This window comes from Scomber japonicus, chromosome 20 (genome assembly GCF_027409825.1).
Source record: "Scomber japonicus isolate fScoJap1 chromosome 20, fScoJap1.pri, whole genome shotgun sequence".
Taxonomy (NCBI): domain Eukaryota; kingdom Metazoa; phylum Chordata; class Actinopteri; order Scombriformes; family Scombridae; genus Scomber; species Scomber japonicus.
This window is the reverse complement of record NC_070597.1, coordinates 8,361,861-8,385,494: the sequence shown is the minus strand read 5'-3', so window position 1 is coordinate 8,385,494 and position 23,634 is coordinate 8,361,861. Positions and strand designations below refer to the sequence as shown.

The window sequence follows — 23,634 nt, the reverse complement described above, 5'->3', positions numbered from 1 at the left end:
GTGGGGAAAAATCTACCTTTAGAGTTACGATTTCACAATGGCTCTTTATAACAGAGTCGAACATAATCATAGAAATCAACCTCAAATAATTCAGGTGTCACCTTTATGGCCCATATCAGTGCTCTTTGACACATGTTAGCACTGAGCCATCTGTAACTAACAACTCAGCACAATCATCTGTTGGGGTTGGGAGGGGTTCGAGTACATGAGGAGCCAGAAGCCAGCAGTAGCCTCTTTGATCATCTTCCTGATGTGTGGTCACAGCGGTTTCACTCCACTCTTTTTGGCTCAATCAAGAGCCCTTGAACACAGCGAGACTCAGCTCTGGAAAACAAGAACCTGCCCGCTGCAGAGGCACCACTGAGATCCAATCAATGAGCAATCAGATTCCCCCTTATCTATTTGGCTAGGCTGTATGTGGATGTTAATCAGTCCCATATCTTGGTAATGGTGTTCCTGTTAATTGCCGCCCTTCGTTGTGGCTGTATCCCCTTTCACTTATGATCTCTATCTGCAAATGAGGTCAGAAAGGCATATGGATCTTATTTCCAGTCTGGCTCTTCTGAGTCCTTACAGGGACGGTTGGAAGGACTGCTGGCCGTGTGGCCTGGCATTTAAAGCTGTCCTAAGATCAAGGCACTTGTCGTCGCTCCCATGCGTAGATGTCACTGTTCTGTCAGGCCTTGAAGTTCTTCATTATAATCCTTGTTTAAGGCTTGCTTTCATTCTCCAACAGCAGAGTATACAGCTGCCTTTCAGAACAATGTCCAGAATGTTTTCCACAACGGGGAAATTTAGTCTCTGTTTTTTATCACAAGCCAGTTTCTCATGAGAATGGTTTGATTTGCATATTCATTGGGCCTATGCATCTGATGCCCATCTCGTTAGACCTGGTAATGGTGTGATATCTGGACAGCTCCAGGGCAAGTCAGCCACCCGTCTGAATGACATGCAAATATAAAATCATTGAGATCACAATTTGGTTAATCACATTCTACACCATGACTGGCCTGGACTGACCTGGTCTGGAATGAGGGTTATAGTCTAAACCAAGTTCGGAGTTCAAACCTGCCACTGACACAGCATGACAAAAATTGAAAAATTAATCTGACAAATGAACTATGATGCAAATATGCGCCTTTGGACATGGAAAATAATGCAGAGTAAAGATCAGCTAGGTCATACTGAATCGTCTTTTGTTGCCCTCTCTCCAACCTCCAACATTTAAAACCTTCTTTCACTGTGAGGGGGTTAACGATCATTTCTTTCAAGCTTCTCTTCATGCATAAATAAACCTGTACCCTCTCCCCGACCAACCCTTGGGCTTGCTCTAGGGAGCATAAGGTCTAAGAGCATTCCTCCATGAAGACTTTCCCTTTTCTTACTTTGCTTTGATTTTACGCTCATTATCCCCCCTGCAGCTCTGCTAGTCCTGGACAAGGGAGTCCATACCTGATGAAACAATGGGGGGGGCTGTACTGCTTGACGAAGCTAAGCTGAGCTTGGGGTGGCAGGAGGGGATTGCATTGTCTTCCTACGTCACACTGCCACAGGAGGAAAAGGGGGAGACACCATTATCCCCAGTTTTCTACAGACCAAATCAAATTAGCAGTAGACCACTCCTGAAAGAAGAGATTCTCCAAAGTGGGCCGTCTTACCCAGTCAGTTCTCCTCATAACCCTTTGTTATTCACGGGTGCCCAGCTGTTGTACTGCTGCTGTCAAAGCAGAGGGCCTTCCCTCCCTGATCTTCAACCTCCTCGCCCCTAATGATGCCCTCGAGGCACCAGGGCTAGAGGGCAGGTGGCAGGGTGAAAGGTCTCTATGGATGGGACAAACTCATCACACTCTGATGACTTCACTGATCTTGTTTGAAGTACCACAGAGGCTAAAGATTTCTTGTTGCTTGATTGGTGTAGGCATATGCTTCATAAAACAAAACCTGTGATACAACCAGCAGGTTTCAGTGGCAGGCGTTTATTATCATAACTTGGAATTTAAGACCACAGACTTGAAAAAGTATTTTTGTAAAGTTAAATACAAAAAAATTAAAACACTGTCTTCAAAAATATGAAAATCCCACTTTTTACTTTACTTACTTTTTATGCAACTAAACTATGTAGATAATGCAAAATGGCCGCTACTCCAACCAGCTAAGTCTTTGTAAGGTGCTGGAAGCATCAGTGAGTCCAAACTTGATGAGAGATTTCCATGCACTATGATCTGTGTAGTTTTCACTTTATTTATGAATTTAAATCTAACAAAGTCTCAAAAAATAAAGTGAAGACTTCGTAGATCTAAGTGTGTGGAAATCTCTTTCATCAAATCCAGCTACTAACTATAGAATCAAACTACAGAGGAAGACTCCATAAAAAAATCAACTACAAAAATACATGCTCAAGATACGTTTAACTTTTAAAAACTTTACCATACCTCACTAACCCCTAGCCCTGCCATCATCAGATGATACAATACTGACCCCTAGTGGTGTTTTAATGAAACATCAAATTTTTAAAAAAAAGTGTCAGATACACAAAGATGTTCAAAACACCAATCATGGAGTAATGATAGAGGTCTGCTGACACAATATATCATAAAAACACAAGAAATGATCTGTTAATGCACATATGGCTTCATTGTATCTTCTTATCCTTCTTGGACAGTTTGTGCTCACTGCTCCGCATGAGTTCCTTCTTGCCCCGGACACTCATTGGATTGGCCAACCGCTCTCTCATTGGATCCACAGAGCTGATCCTGGGCAAGCCGGTATTAGTTTTCGTGCAACATTCTTGATTAAGTAGTGGTCTCATGCAGATGCACTCAGGAGACTGTGGCACCTCTGTGGCACTGACCCTCTTTATTGTTTTCTGTAACTTCTTAGGAAATAAACAAGTGCGGTGCCTCATTGTGATGTCAGGGGCAGTGGAGACATCTCTGCCTGCTATTGTGTTTGTCATATTTTGATTGGCAGTTCTCTTTAACTGTGGGACGCATGTCTTGGCCCTCCTGTGAGGACTATTATGTGTGTGCTGCAGTGGACATAACAGACTCTGCATGGTCTGTTTTAGGACTGATTGGGGCTTTGAGTTGTGGAGGTCAGAGTGCAGTGGATCCTGAGGTGAATGAGGACCCCAGGAATCTCGTAGTTTATCATTGCACTCCATGTTGATGCTGACCTCATCTATGCACTGCGACCTCTGGATGGCATTTACCCTGAGTAGGATGGAGTCACGTGTCAAAGGATGATGAAGACCCTTCTTCTTTATCCGATCACATGTCGCCTTCTCACTCAGCAACACTGTCTTTTTAGAAGGCTCACTGCACTCTCTGACTACAAGGGAAAAGTATAATTTACAACATGAATGTGTTGATCTTAAAGCACATTTTCCTTCATCCTAATAGTACTTTCTCACGATCTGTTGGCCAATTTTGATCTTACCTTGTGCTCGACATTTAATGGGGGTGGACAGGAAGCCGGTGTGGTAGAGCAGCTCAGCTTTCTCTGATTTCTTGCCTTTAGAGTCATGCATATTTTGGGTGGGTGAAGCCACTTGTGCCATGTAATCAGAGGCATACGTAAGTTTTCTGAGAGAAGCTGCAGATTTCTCAGAGACCAAACCACCCCGAGCCACCGCATCACCCTCGCCTCCCTCTGCAGAGTCTTTGTAATCCCAGAACACTTTGGCAAAGTGGTAGAACTTCACGCTGGATGTCGTGTTCACTAATATACTAAAGGAGGGTAGACAGGCAGAAGTATGTGAGACAATAATAATAGTGATGTAATATCACATTGCTCAACAATTAAGTTGAATGCTTTGACTCACCTGTTCTCACGGAAATGCATGGACAATATACGGCCTGGTTCGGCCTCCGCGGTGATGTCTCTCAGACAATCCCCAGTGAGGAAATTAAATATACGAATCTTTCCATCCAAGCAGCCAGTGACAAGACGAAGGTAGGCGAGAGTCATAGATTTTACCTCCCTGCAGAAAAATCAGCATTTTTGGTTAATTAAGTCACATCCTTTTATGTTATGAGTAGTACAACATTTTCTACTGAGCTGTAAATGGCTTTTACTGTCAGGAACAGGAACCAAGGTGGGACAAGGTGTCAAAAACATATTTAAACATGTACTGAAGATAAAGAATTGCTATATGATCAGAACAAATGTTGAAGTGACTTTCAGTGCATTTTTGCATATCAGCGGATATACTTACTTTGGGTGGTTGAAGGTTATGAGACACTCTTTAGCGTCACAGTTGATGCTCCATGCCATGACCTGACCATTATAGTCCCCAGATAAAAGATGCCATTTGTCAAAGAACAGGCATTTCACTGAGCTCCGATGGGCATCAATCACCTTTGGAAAAGGAATCCGTTATGGAACAAAATGAGCAAATGAGCAAGTATCATCAGGCAGCGCACTGTATAATTTGATGTGTAAAAGAGACTCTATTGTTCTTCACATAGGCTCATGGTAAATGTTCTCACCCTGATAAGTACTGCATTCTCCATGTCCCATATTTTGATGAGGCCCCGGTCACAGCTACTATAAACTCTTGTTGAGCTGATCTTCACACACTGGACAGGACTTGGGTGCTTGAAATTAAAATCCTCAAAATACTTCCCTGTTTGTAGACTCCACACTGGCAAAGTTCATTTGCACAAACCAGTAAAATAAGCAAATTATGGAAGTTATAAAAATGTTCAGTGTTTAAAAAAGAGAATAGTAACAAACAACTCTGTGTGCAATGGTGCGCCCATCACCCTGTCATATGGCATACATAGTTTTTTATTCTGCTTGAGTATTTAAATGCAGAACAAAAAGATAACATTGATTGTTGATCAAAAGGTTTGTGAGATTTCTTTAAAAAAGTTCAGGAAAAAAGGTGAAACATAGATTAATTATAAGATATAAGATATAAGATAAGATGTTCCTTTATTAGTTCCACAGATCTAGATAATTTATTTATGTTTGATCTATGATTATTTTAATATAAAAACAGCTAGCAAAGATGGCAACAAATACTGGCAGCTATAAAATGAGAAATCCTTTGAGGGTTGCTCACCTTTTACTATACAGTCTTTAGCCCCTGAGACAAGTCTATCAGCATGGACATCCAGGCAGTTTACAGTACCTGTGTGACCATACAGGACCATCACACACTGGTCTGTCTTCAAATTCCAACACCTACAGGAATGACAAAACATTAAATAAACAGACATACTGTGGGATAAAAGGACATAAAAAGTGCAGCATGAAGAGACTAAGGTACTAAAGCCCCATCAACTCTTCTTCAGTCACAAGGAGAGACGTACATTGAATGACACGAAACAGAATAAGGAAAGATTTTTAGAACTTGACATTTCTGAGACATGGTCTGCAACAAGATTTATAACAATAAGGTTCACAAAAGTTCCTAATATTTTGTACAGAAGCATATATTTATATACACAAAATTATAATTATGAGTCTGAATCATGGTCACATGCACTTGCTTGCACCTCACCTGATGCTTGCATCACAGCTCGAAGTTATCAGCAGGTCTCGCTCCTCACAGAGCAGCACTGCCCGTATGCTGCCAACGTGGCCCTTCAACACTGCCACAGCTGTTGTTTCTGATGCCACATAAAACAAATGCACCACACGGTCCTTGGAGCCTGTGACCATAAATGATCCACCTCTGTAGTCTATCACACGATGATTGTCCTCTCTGTCACATCCGAAACACACACTGATGACATTGGTTGTATGAAATGTATGTTAGTGTTCGTAAAAACAAATAAATTGAACACACTAACTTGTTAAGCAGCACTGTGGTAAAATATGCACCACAATAAATATTTCGCTCTTCCATTTGCATTATTTTGGTTTTGATGTTGGCATAAGCTGCTTCAAAAGGCTTCATCTGTAAATACAAGAAAAGATCAATTGACAGTGGTCTTCTGGTACAAAAATGAATGATTATGGAGGTTGTGCAGCTATTTGCTGACCTTTTTGACACCAGAATGAATGTCCCCTTTCTCATGATCCTTGACAGGTATGAGGACTTCAACGATGTTGGCATAGGTAGGACTGACTAAATCAATAGCTTTATATCGCTAAAAGCAAAAAAAAAAAAAAAGTCTTTATTGCTAGGTTATTTTCATTCAACAAAAAAACATTTACATAAGATTTGAACATAAGTTATCATCACATGCTTGTTACATGCTTGCCCCACCTTCATCATTGCCTTCATTTGATCCTGGAAGACACTTCTGAAATGGATTTCCTCCATGGTTTCCCCTGCGAGGTGCTTCCAGTACCGACAAACTTTCTGGCAGCGTCTCAGAGTATGTTCATCCAGCAGGCCTGATAGAAGACATGCATGTACCATGATGTCTGCATGTGTGTGTGTACTACTAAGTCTAAAAGATTAATAACAATTTTGTAATAGTTTAAAATATACTCAGTTTAAGGATGGAACTGTGTCATTTTTGTTATTGACAGGGTTAGCAAATTTAATTACTAATTCAACTGACTAAACTAATTGTTTTGTTCAACATACTTCTTCTAAAGGTCTAGTCTGTAGGCCTTAGTGGCATCTAGTGGTGAGGCTGCAGATTGCAACAAGCTTTCACCTTCCCTTTCCAAGCATATAGAAGAACCTATTGCGGCCACGAAACTCACAAAAACATGAAAGGTCCTCTCTAGACGCAGTGTTTGGTTTGTTCATTCTTGACTACTGTAGAAACATGGCGGTGCAACATGGGAGGATCCACTGAGATATAAAGGGCTCATTCTAAGGTAACAAAAACCTGATTCCTATTTTCATGGGATTACACACTTTTAAAAGCACAATTTATGAATATTATATTCACTTTTTGCCAATTCAGTTCTGCTAGATGCCACTAAATTCTACACACTGCACCTTTAAGTAAGCTGGGAGCAAACAGCCAATCAGTTGCCTGGCAGGTTTTGTTACTCTTATATCCAAGGGTAACCCTACTTGAATGGGATGAATTTAACAAGAGCATTCTTCAGTAAGGAAGTTATATCCCCATGGTGCCATTAGTCTGGCTGAGCTGCTTTATATTGTCAGTTGTCAGTGTCACTGCACACTTCAAAGTAAACATGGGAACCGAAAAGTAGATTAAACTGCTGATCCACCAAAGCAATAGTATTGCATTTTGATTGCTTCTGGATACCTGATAATATTGCAATCATTTCATTTTTACCCATTTGTTGACTTACCTAATATCCTCTTTGACAGATCAACAGGAAGGCAGCCTATAAAGTCTCGGTATCGGCTGACTCCTGACACAGACTTTGAGGATCCAGGCACAACCATAAGAGCAGGGTCCTCTGAGTCTCCCTCACTGACCTGATGATGCTGATTTGTATTGCGGCTACCCACTGAAAAGGGAACATGATTAAATATTGGTAATGGTAACAATAAAAACAGAGAGCCGCAGAGTTAATATGTCATAGAAGAAAGCCCACATTTCATATATCACTTCATTCATGAAAAAAAACCAAACTGTGCCACTGTATGCATGCCCTTTACTGACATCTAGTGGGAAAAAGAGGTCATTGCATTTGCATTGAAACTCCATTACATTAGGCTTACAGGTGAACTCCCACATTTTAAAATCCAAATTACCCTTTAACAATTATGTAAACAGCCTGTTGCAAAAAAGGCAAAATATTATCTTAATTTTAACTCGTAGGTAGAAAGAAACAATAGGATTATACTGAATTTAATCTTGTTTTTGAGCTGTTTTCTTACCATTAAACTGCAGGAACCCTCGTTTTAGTCTAACCAGAAGCACGCTGGTTAAATTAGCGAGCATGCGTAATAGCTCCGATTCACAGAGTGAGAAAAGACGGCAAAGATACCGTGATTTCATCCAGTCAGGGCTGCTGCTGAACCATTCCCAGATCGCATTCTTGTCCATGCCAAGTGGTTTATTATTCGGTGCTCGGTCCTGACCCCGGCGGGGGAAATCTTGAGGTGAAGTCGGACTTCTTGACCTGGCGTAATTGAACAACGTCCATGATGTTACACCCAGGACACTCTGGACGCTTTCGAGCACTTTGACGTTTCTGCACCGTACAAGCAGCTCCACTACGAATCTCCTTTTGAATTCATCCGACACCCTCCACAAACTCTGGGTGGAACCTGGTGGTTTGGGGGCAAAGACGCACGACGGGCACATCCCGCACATGTTGAGGCATCCCCCAGTCTCACTACAGCTGAGCGTGCACGCTGACAAACTTCTCCCAAATTTGACGGACTTCATTTCGATGCTGTGATGATGTTGTTTGTGTAGGTTACGTCGTTGCCAGGCAACAATTGTCTTTTTTTTCTCTCTCCGAACAATATCAACAAATTTACGGACATCAGTCAACTGGTTGCCAGGCAACAAGTGCCACCAGGGGATGGATGCTCTCAAGGGAGTGTAGCCGATACACCATTGAATTGTGCACAAAAGTAGGTTTGCAGCTTACCTCATATTAAAAGAAGCAGAGTTACCACAGCTTTGTAAAAATTAATGATAATTATTATTATTATTATTTTTCAATTCAGTTTAGTTTCGGTTAGTTTCCAACTTCCAGAGTGGATTTGGTCGTTTCACGTCAGTTTTTATTGTTTAAAATGTTTAAGTTTAGTTTCTTTTAAAATTAGTTAACAGTATTAGTTTCAGTCATTTTTACTATAATATTTGGATGTTATAGGGACAAGATTTAAGAAATTCAATCCAAACACAACACTATAAGAAGGCAATTGAAGTCGCGTAGACTCAGTAAACACCTAATGCTTGTTGTATTGTAAATTTGACCAAGTTGACAGAAACTAAAAACTAAAGATATTTTCTGTGTATTTTTATTTTACTTCAGCTTAGGTTTGTGAGTGCTCTATGTGCTCTATCATTTCAGAGAGTTTTCTTCTTTTTTTTTTGAAGTCTGGTGTTTTTTCACTCCCAGTTTTAGTTTAGTTTTAGTTAACCTTGCAGACTAGAATAATATAGTGTGAGTGTATCCAGCAGTATGTTGTGGAAGATACTGCAAAAAAAGAGTAAAAGATCCGTGCGCCGCCCGGGAATCGAACCCGGGTCGCAAGAATGGGAATCTTGCATGATACCACTACACCAGCGGCGCCGATGACGAAAAGGTTGACACTTACCTTTATATAGTATATCCAACTATATTTCTGGTTGTTTTATGATGTTATATATCTAGTTTCAATGTTACTGGTTGCTCTCAATGGAAATAAAAGAAGTGTGACAGTAGACAGACAGCAGCCTGATTAGCTACTAGACATAAAAACTAAACTTTTATTTTGAAAAAAGAAAGAGACAAGAATGAGCACCCTTATACTGAAAGCGAGACATATTTACTTCCGGGGAAACCTCGTTCTCCTAGATTAGTGTTGTTTCTAGTTAAGAAGTAATGTTAATTGCTAATAACACCCGTTTGCTCTTGTAGTTAGCAAAACAATCCGAAGAATATAGCTGCTGTGAAACGAGTAGGTGCCAGCGTTTTGCACATTAATGTAGAGGAAAAGAGAAAGGAAGAAAATATATCGCTCTGTATGTAATGTTAAGCCTGCAGCTGTGATAGCTACATAGCAAGCTAACTTGCTAACGCCAGTTGTGCTCAGCGCCTTGTATTTGTTTGTAAGAGCACCTGTCAGAGAGATTAAAATCAAAGTTTTTTATCGATTCTCCTCAGATGTTGCACTCATGTCGGGTAGGAGCAACAATGTGGAGTGGGTTGAGACAATCGAGGAGGTTGTTATATCAGAGGAGTATTTATCAACTGAGAACATCACCCCTACAGGTATGACAGGGTTTCCACACCCAAAATTTACACCTTACATGCTGCTTTTTAACTTGACTCAGACTAACTTTCTAAAATACTCTTCTTTGTTGTTTTAGAGCCAGCAGGAACGCCAGTCCAGGAGTTACTGGACACTGTGGGACAGGGAGAAAACTCAGAGGCTGGTGATGGCTTCTGTAAGCATTGGACTTTTCTTTTTCTCTTTATTCACAGTCTTTGAACAAATCTCACACACTTGTATGCACATTTTAACAGTTTGTGATCACTATTCCTTCTGTCCACAGTAGCTGAGGAGAGAATAACTAGTGTGATTGCAATGTAAAAGATGGGGGACAAAATTCATAGTCCTCATTCTGTATAAAGGGTTAGGGTTAAACATGATATGATATATAAGTCTAAATTACACAAATCAAGTGAGTATTTTTGCAAAACACCACATCTGTCTAACTTATTCTGCTAAAATCTCACATAAGCTACTACTTTTGCACATAACAAGATCCTAGGTTTTGTCTCACCTCTCTTGCATTAGAATCGCACTTTACAAAATCTCTTCTCAGTCAATATTGACAGGAGGAAGGATTGCTGCAGCTAAAAACTGTTTCTATTAATACAAAATAGGGCTGCAACTAATAATTATTTTCATTATCGATTAGTTTTTTCCGTATAAAATGTTATAGTTTAGTATTCTTAAAAATTAAATTACCCAAAACTATTTATCAATTATCACAATAGGTGACATTTAATTAATGGGATAATCTTTTCAGCTCTAATACAAACTTCATATGTGGTAATTATTCAGATATTTTTATGCATTTTGATAATATTCATATGTGTTAGATTGTAAGTAGTGTGTTTCTGTTTTATATTTTCTAGATTGTGAGGAGTGTCTGACTCTCTTCCAAGACCAGAATGATCCTGACAATATTAATGGCCCATCTTATATTCTTGACTTTCCAACGAGCATGGGTGTCCCCCAGAGGGCCCTCCTCACTCTGCCCTTTGGCCTGGGGATAGGCAGATCTAGTATTCCCACTGCAGGAGTTGGGGTCATAAATCATGGACAAGTACTGTCTCCCGGTATGCATTTTGGACCATTCGAGGGGGAAGAGACAACGAGGGAAAAGGCCATGGCGAGTGATTTCTCCTGGGAGGTGAGTTCAGATAGTTAAAGGGCAGGTTCACAGTTTTTCCAAGTCTGTCTTAAAACAATAGTCAGTGGCCCAAATGAAAATTTAAACAGATTCTTCTTGTCATCACTATTACTCCAGTTAATACTGACCATTAGAAGATCCCTTCATAATGCACTTACAAAAGTGATGGGGGACTAAATCCACAGTCCTCCTTCTGTCCAAAAACGTATTTAAATGTTAATCCAAAGCTAAAAATAAGTTCAGTTGACCAAATGAGTCAAATCGAGTAGATAATGATTGATGATAATGTTTCAACATTAGTCTTTGTGGAAACACAGAGGGAGTTTGATGCTAAAAAAAAAGACTGTAAATATGGCAGATATCCACTTGATATGACTGACTCAGACTGCTGAAGCCTCATATAAGCTTCAGATACATTTTTAAATATATTTTTTTACACTAAATGACTATGTGGACACACTACTTACATTGGAAAGGAATCTTCAGCCAGTATGAAATAAGATGAATGTTAGAGTGAGTCAACTACTTCATGTTAAGATTATTGTCACGTGCATATTTTGCCCTGAAAATATTATAATTTTCCACAGATTTATAAAGGAAAGGATGAGTTTGAGTACATTGATGCTGCAAAAGAATCACACTCTAACTGGATGAGGTAATATATTGAATTTTATTATTTAACTTTTTTCAGGGATGGCTTTCTTTTTAAAAATGCTGGGACAGAGCATTAACTTGGGGAATTCAAATGAGATAACAGTATATTTAAAACTAAATTTGGCAGCTACAGGGTCCACAAAAGATTATATATTTTCCTCAAGCTCAGTCAGACCACCTAATATTTTTCTTAACTTCCTTTTCCTTACACAGATATGTCAACATTGCTCGTAATAAAGACGAGACAAACATGCTTGCAGTCCAGTGCAAAGGTAGCATCCTTTTTCACTGCTGTCGCACCATACACCTTGGAGATGAGCTACTGGTGGGACCCAGCAGCAAACTTCTCAACAGTTTTAGTGAAGCTTGGACCCAGATGTGGTTTATGAAGTTGAATGCAGCAGGTACATCTACTACCCTTTGAATGAAAACATGATATGCAAGGCTATGCTATGTGTTGGTAGTCTTTTTGTTATTGATTTACTTTCCTGGGCAATTCTGATAATTTACCATAAAGTATAACATTATTTTTTATCTTCTCTTCTTAATTGTAGGGAGTAATTCAACTGTAGCATCTGAGATCTTCTTGTGCCCTCACTGTCAGCTGTCCTTCACTACAGAGGACTTCCTCCAGCGACATACCGAATACTGCCACTCACACCCAAAAGAGGACTGTACAACACCAGCTGTTAAAGCAGTTGAACCGGAAAATCCTGCTTCAAATGCTGATTCGGTCCACTCTGCAGAGGCCCTGGTGGTATTATCTGTTGATCCTGTGGAGTCCAAAACATGTTCTGATTGTGGGAAGACTTTCAAGCAGTTACCTCACCTCAAGAGGCACAAGCTTTGTGTCCATTCAAACAAGCGCCCCTACTGCTGCCCACAATGCAGGCGAAGTTTTAGCCAGGCGTCCGGCTTAATCAGACACCAGCTAGTTCACAGAAAGCAGATTGTGACAAAAGAGGTGCCTAATCAGAGCGAAATCCTCAGTGAAGGGAAAGAGAGCTTGGCATCAAGGTCAGAGGTTTCTAATACAGCAGCCAAGGAACTGATCGAAATAAAGGGAACAAATGCAAGCGAGAATGTAGAAGAAGCTATGGATGTAACTGAAACAGAAAATACTTCTGCAGGAGAGGCAGAAGCATCCCAGGAGTTGGATGAACAGTCCAATAATTGTTCAGACTGTGGAAAGACCTTCATATATGAAGCGTCCCTCAAAAAGCATAAGGCGATGGTCCATGACAAGTTCCGTCCGTATGTCTGCACTGTGTGTCAGAAGTGCTTTGGCCAATACAACGACCTGACCAGACACCTGCGGCGACACCAGAATCAAAGCAAAAGGAGTGAAGAAGTACACCAGGCTCCAGAGGAATCTCCCACAATGCCATTTAGCTGTGCAGAGTGCTCACTGACGTTTTCTTCAGTGGACACCCTACAGGAGCACATCAATGAGAATCACTCAGAGGACACTCAAGAGGACGAGTCAGTTGACGATCAGAGCCACGATCCTGACTTCAGTCCACAACCATCAGTGGCTGAAACAGTTGAGTCTATCCAAAAGCTTCCCTCTCAGAGGCCTCAGCGACTTGGAGCTAGATCTAAAATATCTGCCATAACAAAGCTCATAGCACCAAAACGAAGGGCAGCCATCTGCAAGAAGCCATTAACCAGTCCGCCTGAGACTGAAGAGAGATGCATTGAAACAGAGACGCCCGCTGTCAGAAATGGGAAGTTAACAAAATACAAATGGTTTAGTTGTAATCACTGCAAACGAACATACGGAAACCCAGATGATCTCAAGGCACATAAGTGTGCTCTAAGACAGCACAAGTGCGGTCAGTGTGGGGCGACCTTTCATAAGTCCGGCTTCCTGAAAAAACATGAGCAGACGGCACATGTGGATGCAAAATCTTACAACTGTGACCGCTGTGGTAAGGTCTTCACTACGGCTGGGAACCTTAAACAGCATCAGAAGAGCAATACTTGTATGAAGTATCATTGCACGTCCGAGCTTTTCCCATGCTCATTCTGCCAGTTCTCCTTCACTATGAAGAGCTACCTTGTTAAGCACATCAGGAGACACCACCCGGTTGAGTATCTGTCACACTGCGATTCAGACAACCTAACGGATCAGCTGGACAAGGAGGAAGAGGAGGAGGAGGGTGACAAGGAACATACATGCCCCCATTGTGGGAAGAGCTGTGCAAATGCCAAAACTTTCAAAAGTCATATATGCTTCCAACAGGTGAAGGTGCTCTACTTGTGCACTGACTGTGGAAAGGGCTTCGCAAACCATTACAGTCTTAAACAACATCAGCGCATCCACACAGGTGAAAAGCCGTACAACTGCCCTCACTGCAGTAAAAGCTTCTCCTACACCGGCCAGCTGAACGTGCATCTCAGAACTCACACCGGGGAGAAGCCATACCTGTGCACCCACTGCGGGGAGAGCTTTCGTCAGTCGGGAGACCTGAAGCGACACGAGAGGAAGCACACGGGGGTGAGGCCGTACAGCTGCCCCGAGTGTTGTAAAAGCTTCAGTCGGCCGCAGAGTCTCAAAGCTCACCAAATGCTCCACCAGGGACAGAGAATGTTCAAATGCACACAGTGTGGGAAAAGCTTTTCCCGAAACTATCACCTCAGGAGACACCATCAGAAGATGCACTTGTAATCACATCATATTTCTACGACTTTGGAAGAAAATTGTATGTATGTAACTCTAACAACTCTGCTTTTCAAGATTTGCAGACAATTTTTAATGTCCTGTACATATTAGTTTCAGTTATACTCAAGTTTATTTAAAGCTAAAGCAATTCATATCTTATTTGAATGTAGAAGTACAAAACATTTCCTTGCAGATGCTAGTCACAAAAACACTTATTGCAGTTTTTCCTCAGTCAACTTGCTTTGAAATAAAAACATACTTCACCATCACTGTTGACCATTTATTCCACAAAACATACAATGCAAAGCATGTGCACTGTACAAGCCTTAATATTATGAAAATACTCATAACCATGCCTGTTTTTTTTTTTCAATTAATCTTAATTTTGTTTTTGTAGTCCTCCAGTTCTACTTTTTTTTTTTTACATGACACAGTATAACTGTCTATTGAACATTGCTTTTGTCAGTTTTTGTCCTTGTTAGCTCATATTTCCAACTTGACTATATTATAAATATTAAGTAAAATTAAAATATTTCAGTCTTACCTGAACTATACAAACATACTGGTATGACGGTTGACACAAGTAGACTCAATTTCTTTTAAACTGTGCGGAAATCGAAACAGGTATAAACCAGGCAGTGTTTTCCATGTGCTACACACAGCGGTGTCAAGTGCAGCTGCTGGTTAGAGACACAAGCTTTTTAAAATCAATGACTTTGCTGCTGGTAACGGCTTCTTTAACAAGCCCAGTCCAGTAATGGTTCTTATATCAGTAGTCCTAACTAATACCAGTTACACAAGTCCTTGACAACATCCATTTTGAGGGGGAAAAAATATCCATTTTCATTTGTGGCACAGCAGTTGTGGAGGCTTGTTTCTGTGGTCCATTTTGAAAGAAGTGAGGGGTTGATACCGGAGGATTGGTCGCTCATTAATGAGTCTGTGTAAAAAATACACTAACACTTCTGAAAGGTAGGCAGCAGGTGGTTCCCAAGGTTAAGTGACAAGACCCCTACAAAGGTTGGGTTACAGTTCGTACAATTTCAAAGACTCCCGTTCCTCTTTCTTCCTCCGTTCCAGTGAAGCACCTTGTCGGCGTCTTCTTCAGTGCAATCTCCATCCAATTTACACATCTTCATCACATAAAATATACAACCCTCAATCTCATTAGTTTATATTATGTTAAATGTTATACACATATTAAAAATTTTTACAAACCAAACTGATTGTTAAACCACACATTATCACATCTGTACAAACTCAGAAAAATAAAAGGGCACAAAACTAGGCAAAAGAAAGAAAGGAATTTGTTTTTTGGCAATTAAAAGCAACAGCCTGGTCTTTCACAAAACCACAAATTAAGGGATTAAATACTGAAATCCAAAAATAAAAAAAAAGAACAGTACATTTAGAGCTCAACAGAGTCCGTATTTGTGATGATAAAACTGTTCTTCACTTTCTTGTAAATGTTAACAGAAAACAAGGTTAAATGGGGGTTAAGTGGCTGAAATACAAAGCCTGAGGACATACAGTATGCGATCAGAAACCAAGCTCATGTTTGAGACAAGAAATACCCTGCAGTTCATCGCAACAACAGTAACACTATCTTCTCCTTTATCTAGTCAAGTTCGGATTTCTGAGATACATAACAGGAAAAAAAAAAAAAAAGGCTTTTATAAAGGTTCCGATTTCAGCTCCTCAACTCGGCACTCCAGGTCAGCCACCTAGAGAAGAAGAAGAGAGAGAAATGCAGTTATGACAATTATTACGTAAAAATGATTTTGTGCCAGGTGTGAAGAGTTCACACAGCGGGGGTCCAAACGTCTGAGTGCTAGAGCTTACACTTGATAACATGTCATTAAATCTCAGAGCATCTTCGGGCCAAATTGCTCTCGAGAGTGTGAAAAAAACATCACGCCAGCCTCAAATTGGAAGAAAGTCTTGTTTACAGGTGATTTTATAGCTGCAGGCTCGGCTTAGACAAGGTGATTGCTGTATGAGGTGCTGACTCGCACAGGATCAGCTACACCAAAGACAAGCTCTGTGCAGTATGTCGTATACTCTGGCTTAGAAGAAGATGATTCATTTTCTAGCAGAACTCTGACCCCTAAACATATATCAAAGTCATCCCAGGCCTGCATGTCTAAAGCAGAATGCTGAGCTTTAACGGCTCGCCCTCCACACTCACATATCTTTGGGAACATTTGAAAAAGAGGAAAACAGGAAATAGAGAATAATCAGTCAATGCTGTAAGGGAGATGGATCATTGTGGCAAAACCATAAAACCAGTTTCAGACAGAGAATATATAGCACCAAATTTGCCTTCAATACATATTTGATCTTATATTGGTCATAATAGTCATAATATAACAATGTTCAAGAAATATCACTTGAATAAAACTGATTATTAGTTTTTGGGCAAGGACCCCATTATTATATACATATATCAATCTAAACTTAGAATTGTACACTAACATTATATATCTATATGTATAATATATAATTAGGTATATATTTTAGGTGTGACTGTGTAAGGATCCCAAATGTAATGTAAAAAGTGAATTGTGACTTATTTCGCCAGGTTAACAAAATACCCTTTAGATTTAGTCAATTACCTATTTGTAAATCTAATTTATCTTTTAATGCAAGTTTACCCAGGAAAGAGCTTTTGATCACTTTTAACTACTTTATTAAAATAAAATAAATACTGTAAGCAGGACACCATTAAGACCTTATATTTGCTACTGAAGTTAAAAATAAATGCTCCTTTGTTCTCCAAAGTCTCACATCACATTCTTTGTTTTAAATTCAGATTTTGCTTACAATCAAAAGATATGGATGGCAATTTGCTATATTTTTCTTATTGTCAACAAATCTTGTGTGCAGGGGCCTTACAAAGAACGATACACTAGAGACTGAAAACACGACTGCTGTTAGTCTTTTGAGTCATTTCTAAACTGTGCCCAAATCTCTTTGTGGTGAAGGAACATGTCACCCAGTGTAACACTGTGACTCACTGATGTGTTTTTGGACAACAAAAGAGGTCTACAGTACAGAGAAAGGATCCTACTTATAAGTAGAATGTTGTTAGTTTGGCTCTGCACATCAGGTTTGATGACAATAAGAAAATTATGGAAAATCGATATCCTTTAATTATATGCATGATATTCAAATATGTTGTTTGTAGATGTGTCCACTGATTGTGTTCAACCTCCCATACCTGCTCTTGTAGCTGACCAGACTCCTCTTTCAGCAGCGAGGCCTCAGCTCCAACTTGTGCACAACGCTGGGTCTCCTTCTTCAGGTACTCAATCTCTCTGTAGAAGGAAGCAGATCAGAGTACCACGCTGTTTAGCTCACATGTCATATATCACGTAACTCAATTAGTTCATCTGTGCAGTCAAGCTGTCTTACTTCTGCTGATACTCTTTAATCAGGCGTTTGGCTTTGCTGTACTTGCGCTCCAGGGCCTGATACTGGGACTGTGTCTCTTTTAGGTGCTCGTCCACAGCCTGGCACAAACTCTGAGCTTCCATCCAGTAGCCTTCTAGCTTCTCCATACGCTCCTTGTTTTCCTGCAGGGTCTGTTCCAACTGGGCCTTATCCATACGCCAGCGCTGCTTCTCCTGCTCTGCGTGGTGCAGCTGGGGGGAAAAAAGGGATGAGATTTGTTTCAATTAAAGCCAGCTGAAAACAAAAAATCCTTCTCTGCAGGATTAAATTTCATTTGTCCCAGAGGACACATCTTTCACACTTACCTTTCTTTTCAGCTGCTGGATCTCAGCCTGGGTCACAGCATGCTTTATCTGGAGCTTTATCAGAAGGAGAGGTGACAATTTTAAACACAGATGTTATTATTAGGCACATTAGAGGAAACAAACTGTGATTACAGAGCGAACACTCTAATTAAGGAGATGACTGCTCACCTCTTTGTATTTATGGGCCAGTTTCTCAGGGTCTGTCTCCAGAGGCGACATGTCCTCGTTCTCTGCCAAGTCAAACACCTCAATAGCGCTGGGGTACGGCGGGCTGATTTCCTCCTCCTCGTCCTCTTCCTCATCTGTGCCGTATTCTCCACCCTGCAGGGGATGAAGGAAAGGTTAGAAACTCATTCACAGCCATAAATAATTACTTTTAAAAAGGGCCAGTTCACCCAAATTATGATATGATTTTCTCTTGAACTTGCTGTCAGCAGTTTTTAAGAGGGGCTGTTTACTTGTTAATCTATACTAATGGTGTGTTTCTGGGAAGACAGATTGCTGATTACATTTTTAATAAGTGTAATAAGAATAACTTTCCTCAGTTCTGAGTAAAAACCAAGATGCAATTGTCTATTAAATGATGCCTTTGAAAGAAAAGCTCATGTCTGTGCGGACACCAAATGACCACTAGGTGGTGCAAAACTCAATAAAGCAAACTATCTATTTTCCATTATACAACATAATGCTTTTCAAGAACCACCCTCTCTCACCCCTGCATGAATAGGGTAACTTCCTCCCTGTTATTTTAGTAATGAAACCCAAGGCAGTTTATGTAAAAGCTAAAACAGAGATACAATCTGAGACAAAGATTAACAATGAAAGGACATCCAAGGGCGCAACATTTGAGTCATCCTGATTTGTCCCCATTTTTTAGAGCTGAGCTTATCGTTTGATCATGCTGATACTAAATGCTGGATTCAACAGCGTGGCTTTTTGCCAGAGGTTACAACACTGACCAACCAGAGAGGGTCATCTCTGGTCGCAAGCGTATTGGGATAAATTTCGTAATTCTTAAGATGGAACCAAGGTCATATGGGGACAATTATTGCATAAAGCCTTGTTTTCATTTAAAAAGGCGCCTAAAAAGCTATTTAGTAGTGCTGTACAAGCAGCTGTGTTTGAGGCAACTTTTCAGCTGCAAATAATATATCACATTTTTTCATATTCTTACTAAATTTCAATAAATGTTGTTGAAATGTGTTTGGGTTTTTTTATTATACTTGAAACAATTTCAAAAAGGTATATAAAATATTCCATTCAATTCTTAAAATCTGTTGTGTGATTAAAGTAGTAAGTGCGTGAAAGCAAGTGGAGGGGGAGGGGAGGAAGGGGAAATGGATTAGTAAGCATTGTACCCTCACTTCTGCACTGTGGGTGTGCAGACATTGCACCATCGCTGACTCCAGAGTGACAAACCAAGCATCTTGTCAGCTAACACAGGATCCTACACCAGATGTGTTAGTCATAAAAAAAATATCAGCCTTGAACATGAAGACCAACCTCTTGCTCGTCCATGTACTGGTTGTATCGCTGCTCCATCATCTCTCTCTGCCAGCGTTCCTGCTCCAGGGTCTGCTGGATGAGCTGGGCTACTTCGCTCTGTTCACCCGGCTTCTCTCGCCCAATAACAAACCTGCATTTTGACAAGCAGCAACAAGCTCAGGATTGAAAATAATAACTCATATTCACAAAGGCTAACTGAACTGAAATAGGCCCTGATTTCATATGCTTATGATACTGTATGTGCATGCTAAATAATAAATGGCGGCCCTTTCTTTCTCTTGACCACTGAGGATCATGAACATGGGCTCTATAAGGTATGGTGTAATGTACTAATGCAGTAAGGAATGTGCTGGCTCTCTGATGACAGAAAATGGCTTCCTGTTTATAGCCGAACAAAGGCAGTCTCTATGGAGTTAGCTTCTTCTATGATTAAAATCAAATCCTCAACTCTGCCTCTCTTTTAGCTCATTGTACAGTTCACTATAGAGGGTATAAGTTTCCTGATTGAGGCTCACCAATCTCTGGCCAATTAAAGCAATTATATAAACAGTAAACAGTAAATAGCGAAGGCTATAATGAATCATGACGCAGACACAGACGGTTACTAAGCCTTTCTACCGAAGCCTTTCAATTTCTGCGGCACTAACGGGTAATTAAATGTTCACAAACACACTTCCTGCCTCCATCTATTTGTCTGGCTGACGTTTTTTATGAATAGGCCTGAGCTCTAGTGCCCTCTTCCTTCTCTGCAACTGATCCATAATGTATGAGCTATCTATGGAGGTCTCTGATCTTCACAAGTCACACAACACTAACAATTACAGCAACAACACTGACCACTAAACCCTGAATTATGAATGAGCTTAAATGACAAAGGAGCACAGAGGGAACAGTCAGCCCCACCAAAATGTGATAGAGTGAGGCTACAAATAACCCTCTGGCATTTCAAAATGGTACTTCTGATGCAAACTGTATTCCTTCCTGATAACCATGTTTTCTGTGGTGTTGTTGTGGAAATCTTTGGACCTGATTCAAGATGTCTCCAAAAGGAGCATTTCAATACTGAAGGGTATAATCAGGACCCTGTGAGAGTTGATATACATCTAAAGTCGGGTGATCTGACTGGGCAGGATGTGGCAGAAGTCAGTCCTGCGTGTAAGACTGGCAGTGAGTATGCAAGAAGAGGAAACCGACTCTTCAAGCAAGAATGCTGGATGTCGCAGCAAGCTGTGGCAACGAAATGTAACAAAACAGGGTCACTAAAACATAGAGCAAACCACAAAATGGTAACTGTGAAAATAAAAGCATACTTAACTAAGGAGTACAGCCACACAAGTGAGAATATAGTTGGATGCTCTGAGTTAAATGCTAAAATTAGCATTCTAATATGCTCACAATGACTATGTTAACATGCTGATGTTTAGCATGTAATGTTTAACCATGTTCACCATCTTAGTTTAGTGTGTTAGTATTCTAGTATATACTAATTATCACTAAACATGGTAATATGGATGTCTGTACTAAATTTAATGTTAATTCACCCAATAGTTTTTGAGACATTTTACTAGAAGATAATGTCAAACTCATGGTGACAGAAGAGGAAAAGTCTGGGAAAGTGGGAATCATCACATTCAAAAGGTTTCATCCTTTGGGGACCATCAAATGTCACAGTAATCAATCTTACTGTGGTTGAGATATTTCAGTTTGGATGAAACTAGTCAACTGACATCACCAACAACATCACCATCCCTAGAAACCATGACACTGGCATGACTAATAAAGCCCACACTAGTGCTTGAAAAATGTGTGCCCCTAGATGTTAAAGTAAGTCAATGTCATTGTAGTGAAATCGTGACTATTCAGAATGACTCTTACTTGACGGTTCCTGAGGTGTTCCTGAGGACGGAGGCGGCAAAGCTCTGGGTGACTCCCACCAAACTGGTTCCATCCACCTCCACAATCAGATCGTTCACCTGGATCCTGGAACAGACAGTTTGGAGCTGTGGTTATCATCTTTATACATAAGCCCAAACAAAGGCCCACTGCATTTAGAAGTCCTTACGCTTGGCAACGATACCTGCAGTATGTGCTGTTGCCAGAAATAAAAGAAGCTGTATCAATAAAGCATCCACTCCTGGAAATAAAACCACAACTACTCAGCTAACCTTAAGTTGACACACGCTTTAAAGGAATAGTCTAAAGGGATTTTTCAGTTTGACAGAAAGTTAAAAGTATGCACTTCAGGTGTAAAGACTGTGTCTCTAGTAAATGAGGAATCAGAATGATCCAGTGTGTGTAAATAAACATACCTGCCATCCCTATGTGCTGCTCCTCCGTCTGTGACCGTCTTAACAAAAATACCCAGCTTCTCCAGACCCATATCTGCTCCTGCACCCATCCCGATGATACTGATGCCCAGGCCATCGCCATCTGAAAGAGATAGGGCCCAGCTGTTACTATACTGCCATTATATTAAAAGTATAAAAAAGGTTTTTGGCCAGTTTGATTTGTTGTGTTGTCATGTCATTGTGAGTCCATCATGGCAGCTTGTGGACTGAGACATTGTTACCAATCTGTGTGGGTAGAAAACTTGGCTTTGATACCATATCTGTGTCATCACCCTTGGGATTCACATGTTTTGTAATAAGAGCTGCCGTGGACTCATTTCAGAGAGAGACAAAGAGAATAAATTTGGGTGAAGAAGTGAAATAGCAGCACTTGCTCCTCCAATTATGGTGAAAAAATGCAAATTGGGTAAATCTACAGTATTACCTCACTTACATATGAATCAACTGATCATATAGAAGTATTATGTAGAAATGCTACATATAAGGTATATATATATAAAAATGCCATGAATTATATACTGTATAGTCAATCCCTATTTATAAATCAGTGCAAGTACAATGCTTGGTTGCAATCATTAGAAAACGACTTTAAGGATTTATTTTATTATATAGACCTAAACTTTATATGGCCTATACATGAACTGCAGCTCAAAATGTTTTATATTAGGATAAAAGAACTATAAGCAAATAGAAAGAGCAGTCTATTCAAACAGTTAAACTTGCTTGCAAACATCGATACGGTTTGAAAAGTTAAAAACAAATGCCAAAATGACAGATTGAGTTGAGGTGAGTTTTCAGTTTTGACATCACTGTCCTCAGATCCAGACTCTGTTCCAGAGGGCAGATTCAAGCTTTGTCAGACTTCTTTTGGTACAGTGAGCAGCAGAGAGTCTGCAGATCTGAGGGGTCTACCAGGGACATGCAGCATATCTTTGCGGCACATCAACCACAGCAGTCAGGGGGAAAATCCATGAAAAGATTCATAAATAAGTAGTGGGATCTTAAATCAGTCCTAACTGGAGGCTATGCAAGGATCAGTAGTGATGTCAGTTCATTTCTTTGTATCTTTTAACACTGACAGCAGCATTATGTATGAGCTGTAACTGATTTACAGAACTTTTGGGGATCCCTGAGAGCAACGTTTTATAATAGTTGAGAGTACTTATAAAAAGGATGAACAAGCTTCTTTATATCTCGAGGAGAAAGAAAAAAGGTGTGATCGTTGCATATTATTGAAAGAACGGAACACTTTTAGTTAGCTTCTTTATTAGTCACTTGAAAGTTAGATCAGAGTCAGTGATAACATCCAGATTTCCTGCCTGAGGTGTGATGTACTGAGAAAGTGTGCTAATTTGTGCACACTGTTTCTCTTTTTGACCATTAACCGCAACTTCTGTTTTTGCCCAGATGCAATGAAAGTGGACAGAATACACAGCTGCACATCATTCAGAGAGAACGTGGTCACATATGAAGTAACCTGCCCCGTACATATGTCTAAATATAGTCTTCTATAAATATATTAATGCACTATAATGCTGAAGGGATGTTGGAAATATGGCTCGCTGATGAGAGACGGAAGGTGAATCTTGCACTTGTGTTCCTTGCAGGAGACAGTAGTGTTGGCAGAAGGCAGCCGGTGAACATTGAAGGCCTTTTTACATAAGTAATAACATAAAGTTGTTTCAAATAGAGTCCAAAAGGGAGAATTATTATTCCTTTTCAAATATTAT

General features: G+C 40.2%; 3 protein-coding genes and 1 non-coding gene across 4 annotated transcripts in view; 1 reads left to right on the top strand and 3 right to left on the bottom strand.

Moving 5' to 3' along the window:
• Positions 1-2,632: 2,632 nt before the first annotated feature.
• Positions 2,633-8,282, bottom strand: fbxw10 (F-box and WD repeat domain containing 10). Its single transcript, XM_053341914.1, has 12 exons — positions 7,769-8,282; positions 7,234-7,395; positions 6,208-6,351; positions 5,994-6,091; positions 5,802-5,908; positions 5,510-5,713; positions 5,069-5,190; positions 4,491-4,645; positions 4,217-4,359; positions 3,824-3,982; positions 3,439-3,728; positions 2,633-3,330 (listed from the first exon to the last, which is right to left on the bottom strand). Exons 1-12 carry the CDS (start codon positions 8,280-8,282, stop codon positions 2,633-2,635), a joined length of 2,796 nt encoding a protein of 931 aa, XP_053197889.1.
• A 788-nt stretch (positions 8,283-9,070) lies between these two features.
• On the bottom strand, positions 9,071-9,141 carry trnag-ccc (transfer RNA glycine (anticodon CCC)). Its single transcript has one exon. It is a non-coding gene; the product is annotated as a tRNA-Gly (tRNA).
• A 244-nt stretch (positions 9,142-9,385) lies between these two features.
• On the top strand, positions 9,386-14,496 carry LOC128381398 (histone-lysine N-methyltransferase PRDM9-like). The gene is made up of 7 exons (XM_053341408.1): positions 9,386-9,508; positions 9,715-9,822; positions 9,921-9,998; positions 10,696-10,973; positions 11,561-11,628; positions 11,841-12,031; positions 12,182-14,496. The coding sequence occupies exons 2-7, from the start codon at positions 9,726-9,728 to the stop codon at positions 14,296-14,298; spliced, it is 2,829 nt and encodes a 942-aa protein (XP_053197383.1). The 5' UTR covers positions 9,386-9,508; positions 9,715-9,725; the 3' UTR covers positions 14,299-14,496.
• A 68-nt stretch (positions 14,497-14,564) lies between these two features.
• Positions 14,565-23,634, bottom strand: part of LOC128381211 (neurabin-2-like) — a 21,189-nt gene continuing 12,119 nt past the window's right edge. The window contains exons 4-11 of the mRNA XM_053341160.1: positions 21,866-21,986; positions 21,432-21,536; positions 19,554-19,686; positions 18,219-18,371; positions 18,051-18,104; positions 17,707-17,936; positions 17,513-17,609; positions 14,565-16,016 (exon numbers count right to left, since the gene is read on the bottom strand). Of these exons, the coding sequence (XP_053197135.1) occupies positions 15,966-16,016; positions 17,513-17,609; positions 17,707-17,936; positions 18,051-18,104; positions 18,219-18,371; positions 19,554-19,686; positions 21,432-21,536; positions 21,866-21,986 (944 nt within the window). The 3' untranslated portion in view covers positions 14,565-15,965. The remainder of the gene's footprint in view (positions 16,017-17,512; positions 17,610-17,706; positions 17,937-18,050; positions 18,105-18,218; positions 18,372-19,553; positions 19,687-21,431; positions 21,537-21,865; positions 21,987-23,634) is intronic.

Coding starts and splice junctions, on each gene's coding strand:
- LOC128381398 (XM_053341408.1), top strand. CDS start 9,726: ATGTCGGGTAGGAGCAACAATGTGGAGTGGGTTGAGACAATCGAGGAG. Junction 9,823..9,920: donor TGAGAACATCACCCCTACAG/GTATGACAGGGT, acceptor TTGTTGTTTTAG/AGCCAGCAGGAACGCCAGTC. Junction 10,974..11,560: donor CGAGTGATTTCTCCTGGGAG/GTGAGTTCAGAT, acceptor AATTTTCCACAG/ATTTATAAAGGAAAGGATGA.
- fbxw10 (XM_053341914.1), bottom strand. CDS start 8,282: ATGAAGTCCGTCAAATTTGGGAGAAGTTTGTCAGCGTGCACGCTCAGC. Junction 6,092..6,207: donor GATGAAGGTGGGGCAAGCAT/GTAACAAGCATG, acceptor AGCGATATAAAG/CTATTGATTTAGTCAGTCCT. Junction 5,714..5,801: donor ACCACAGTGCTGCTTAACAA/GTTAGTGTGTTC, acceptor CGGATGTGACAG/AGAGGACAATCATCGTGTGA.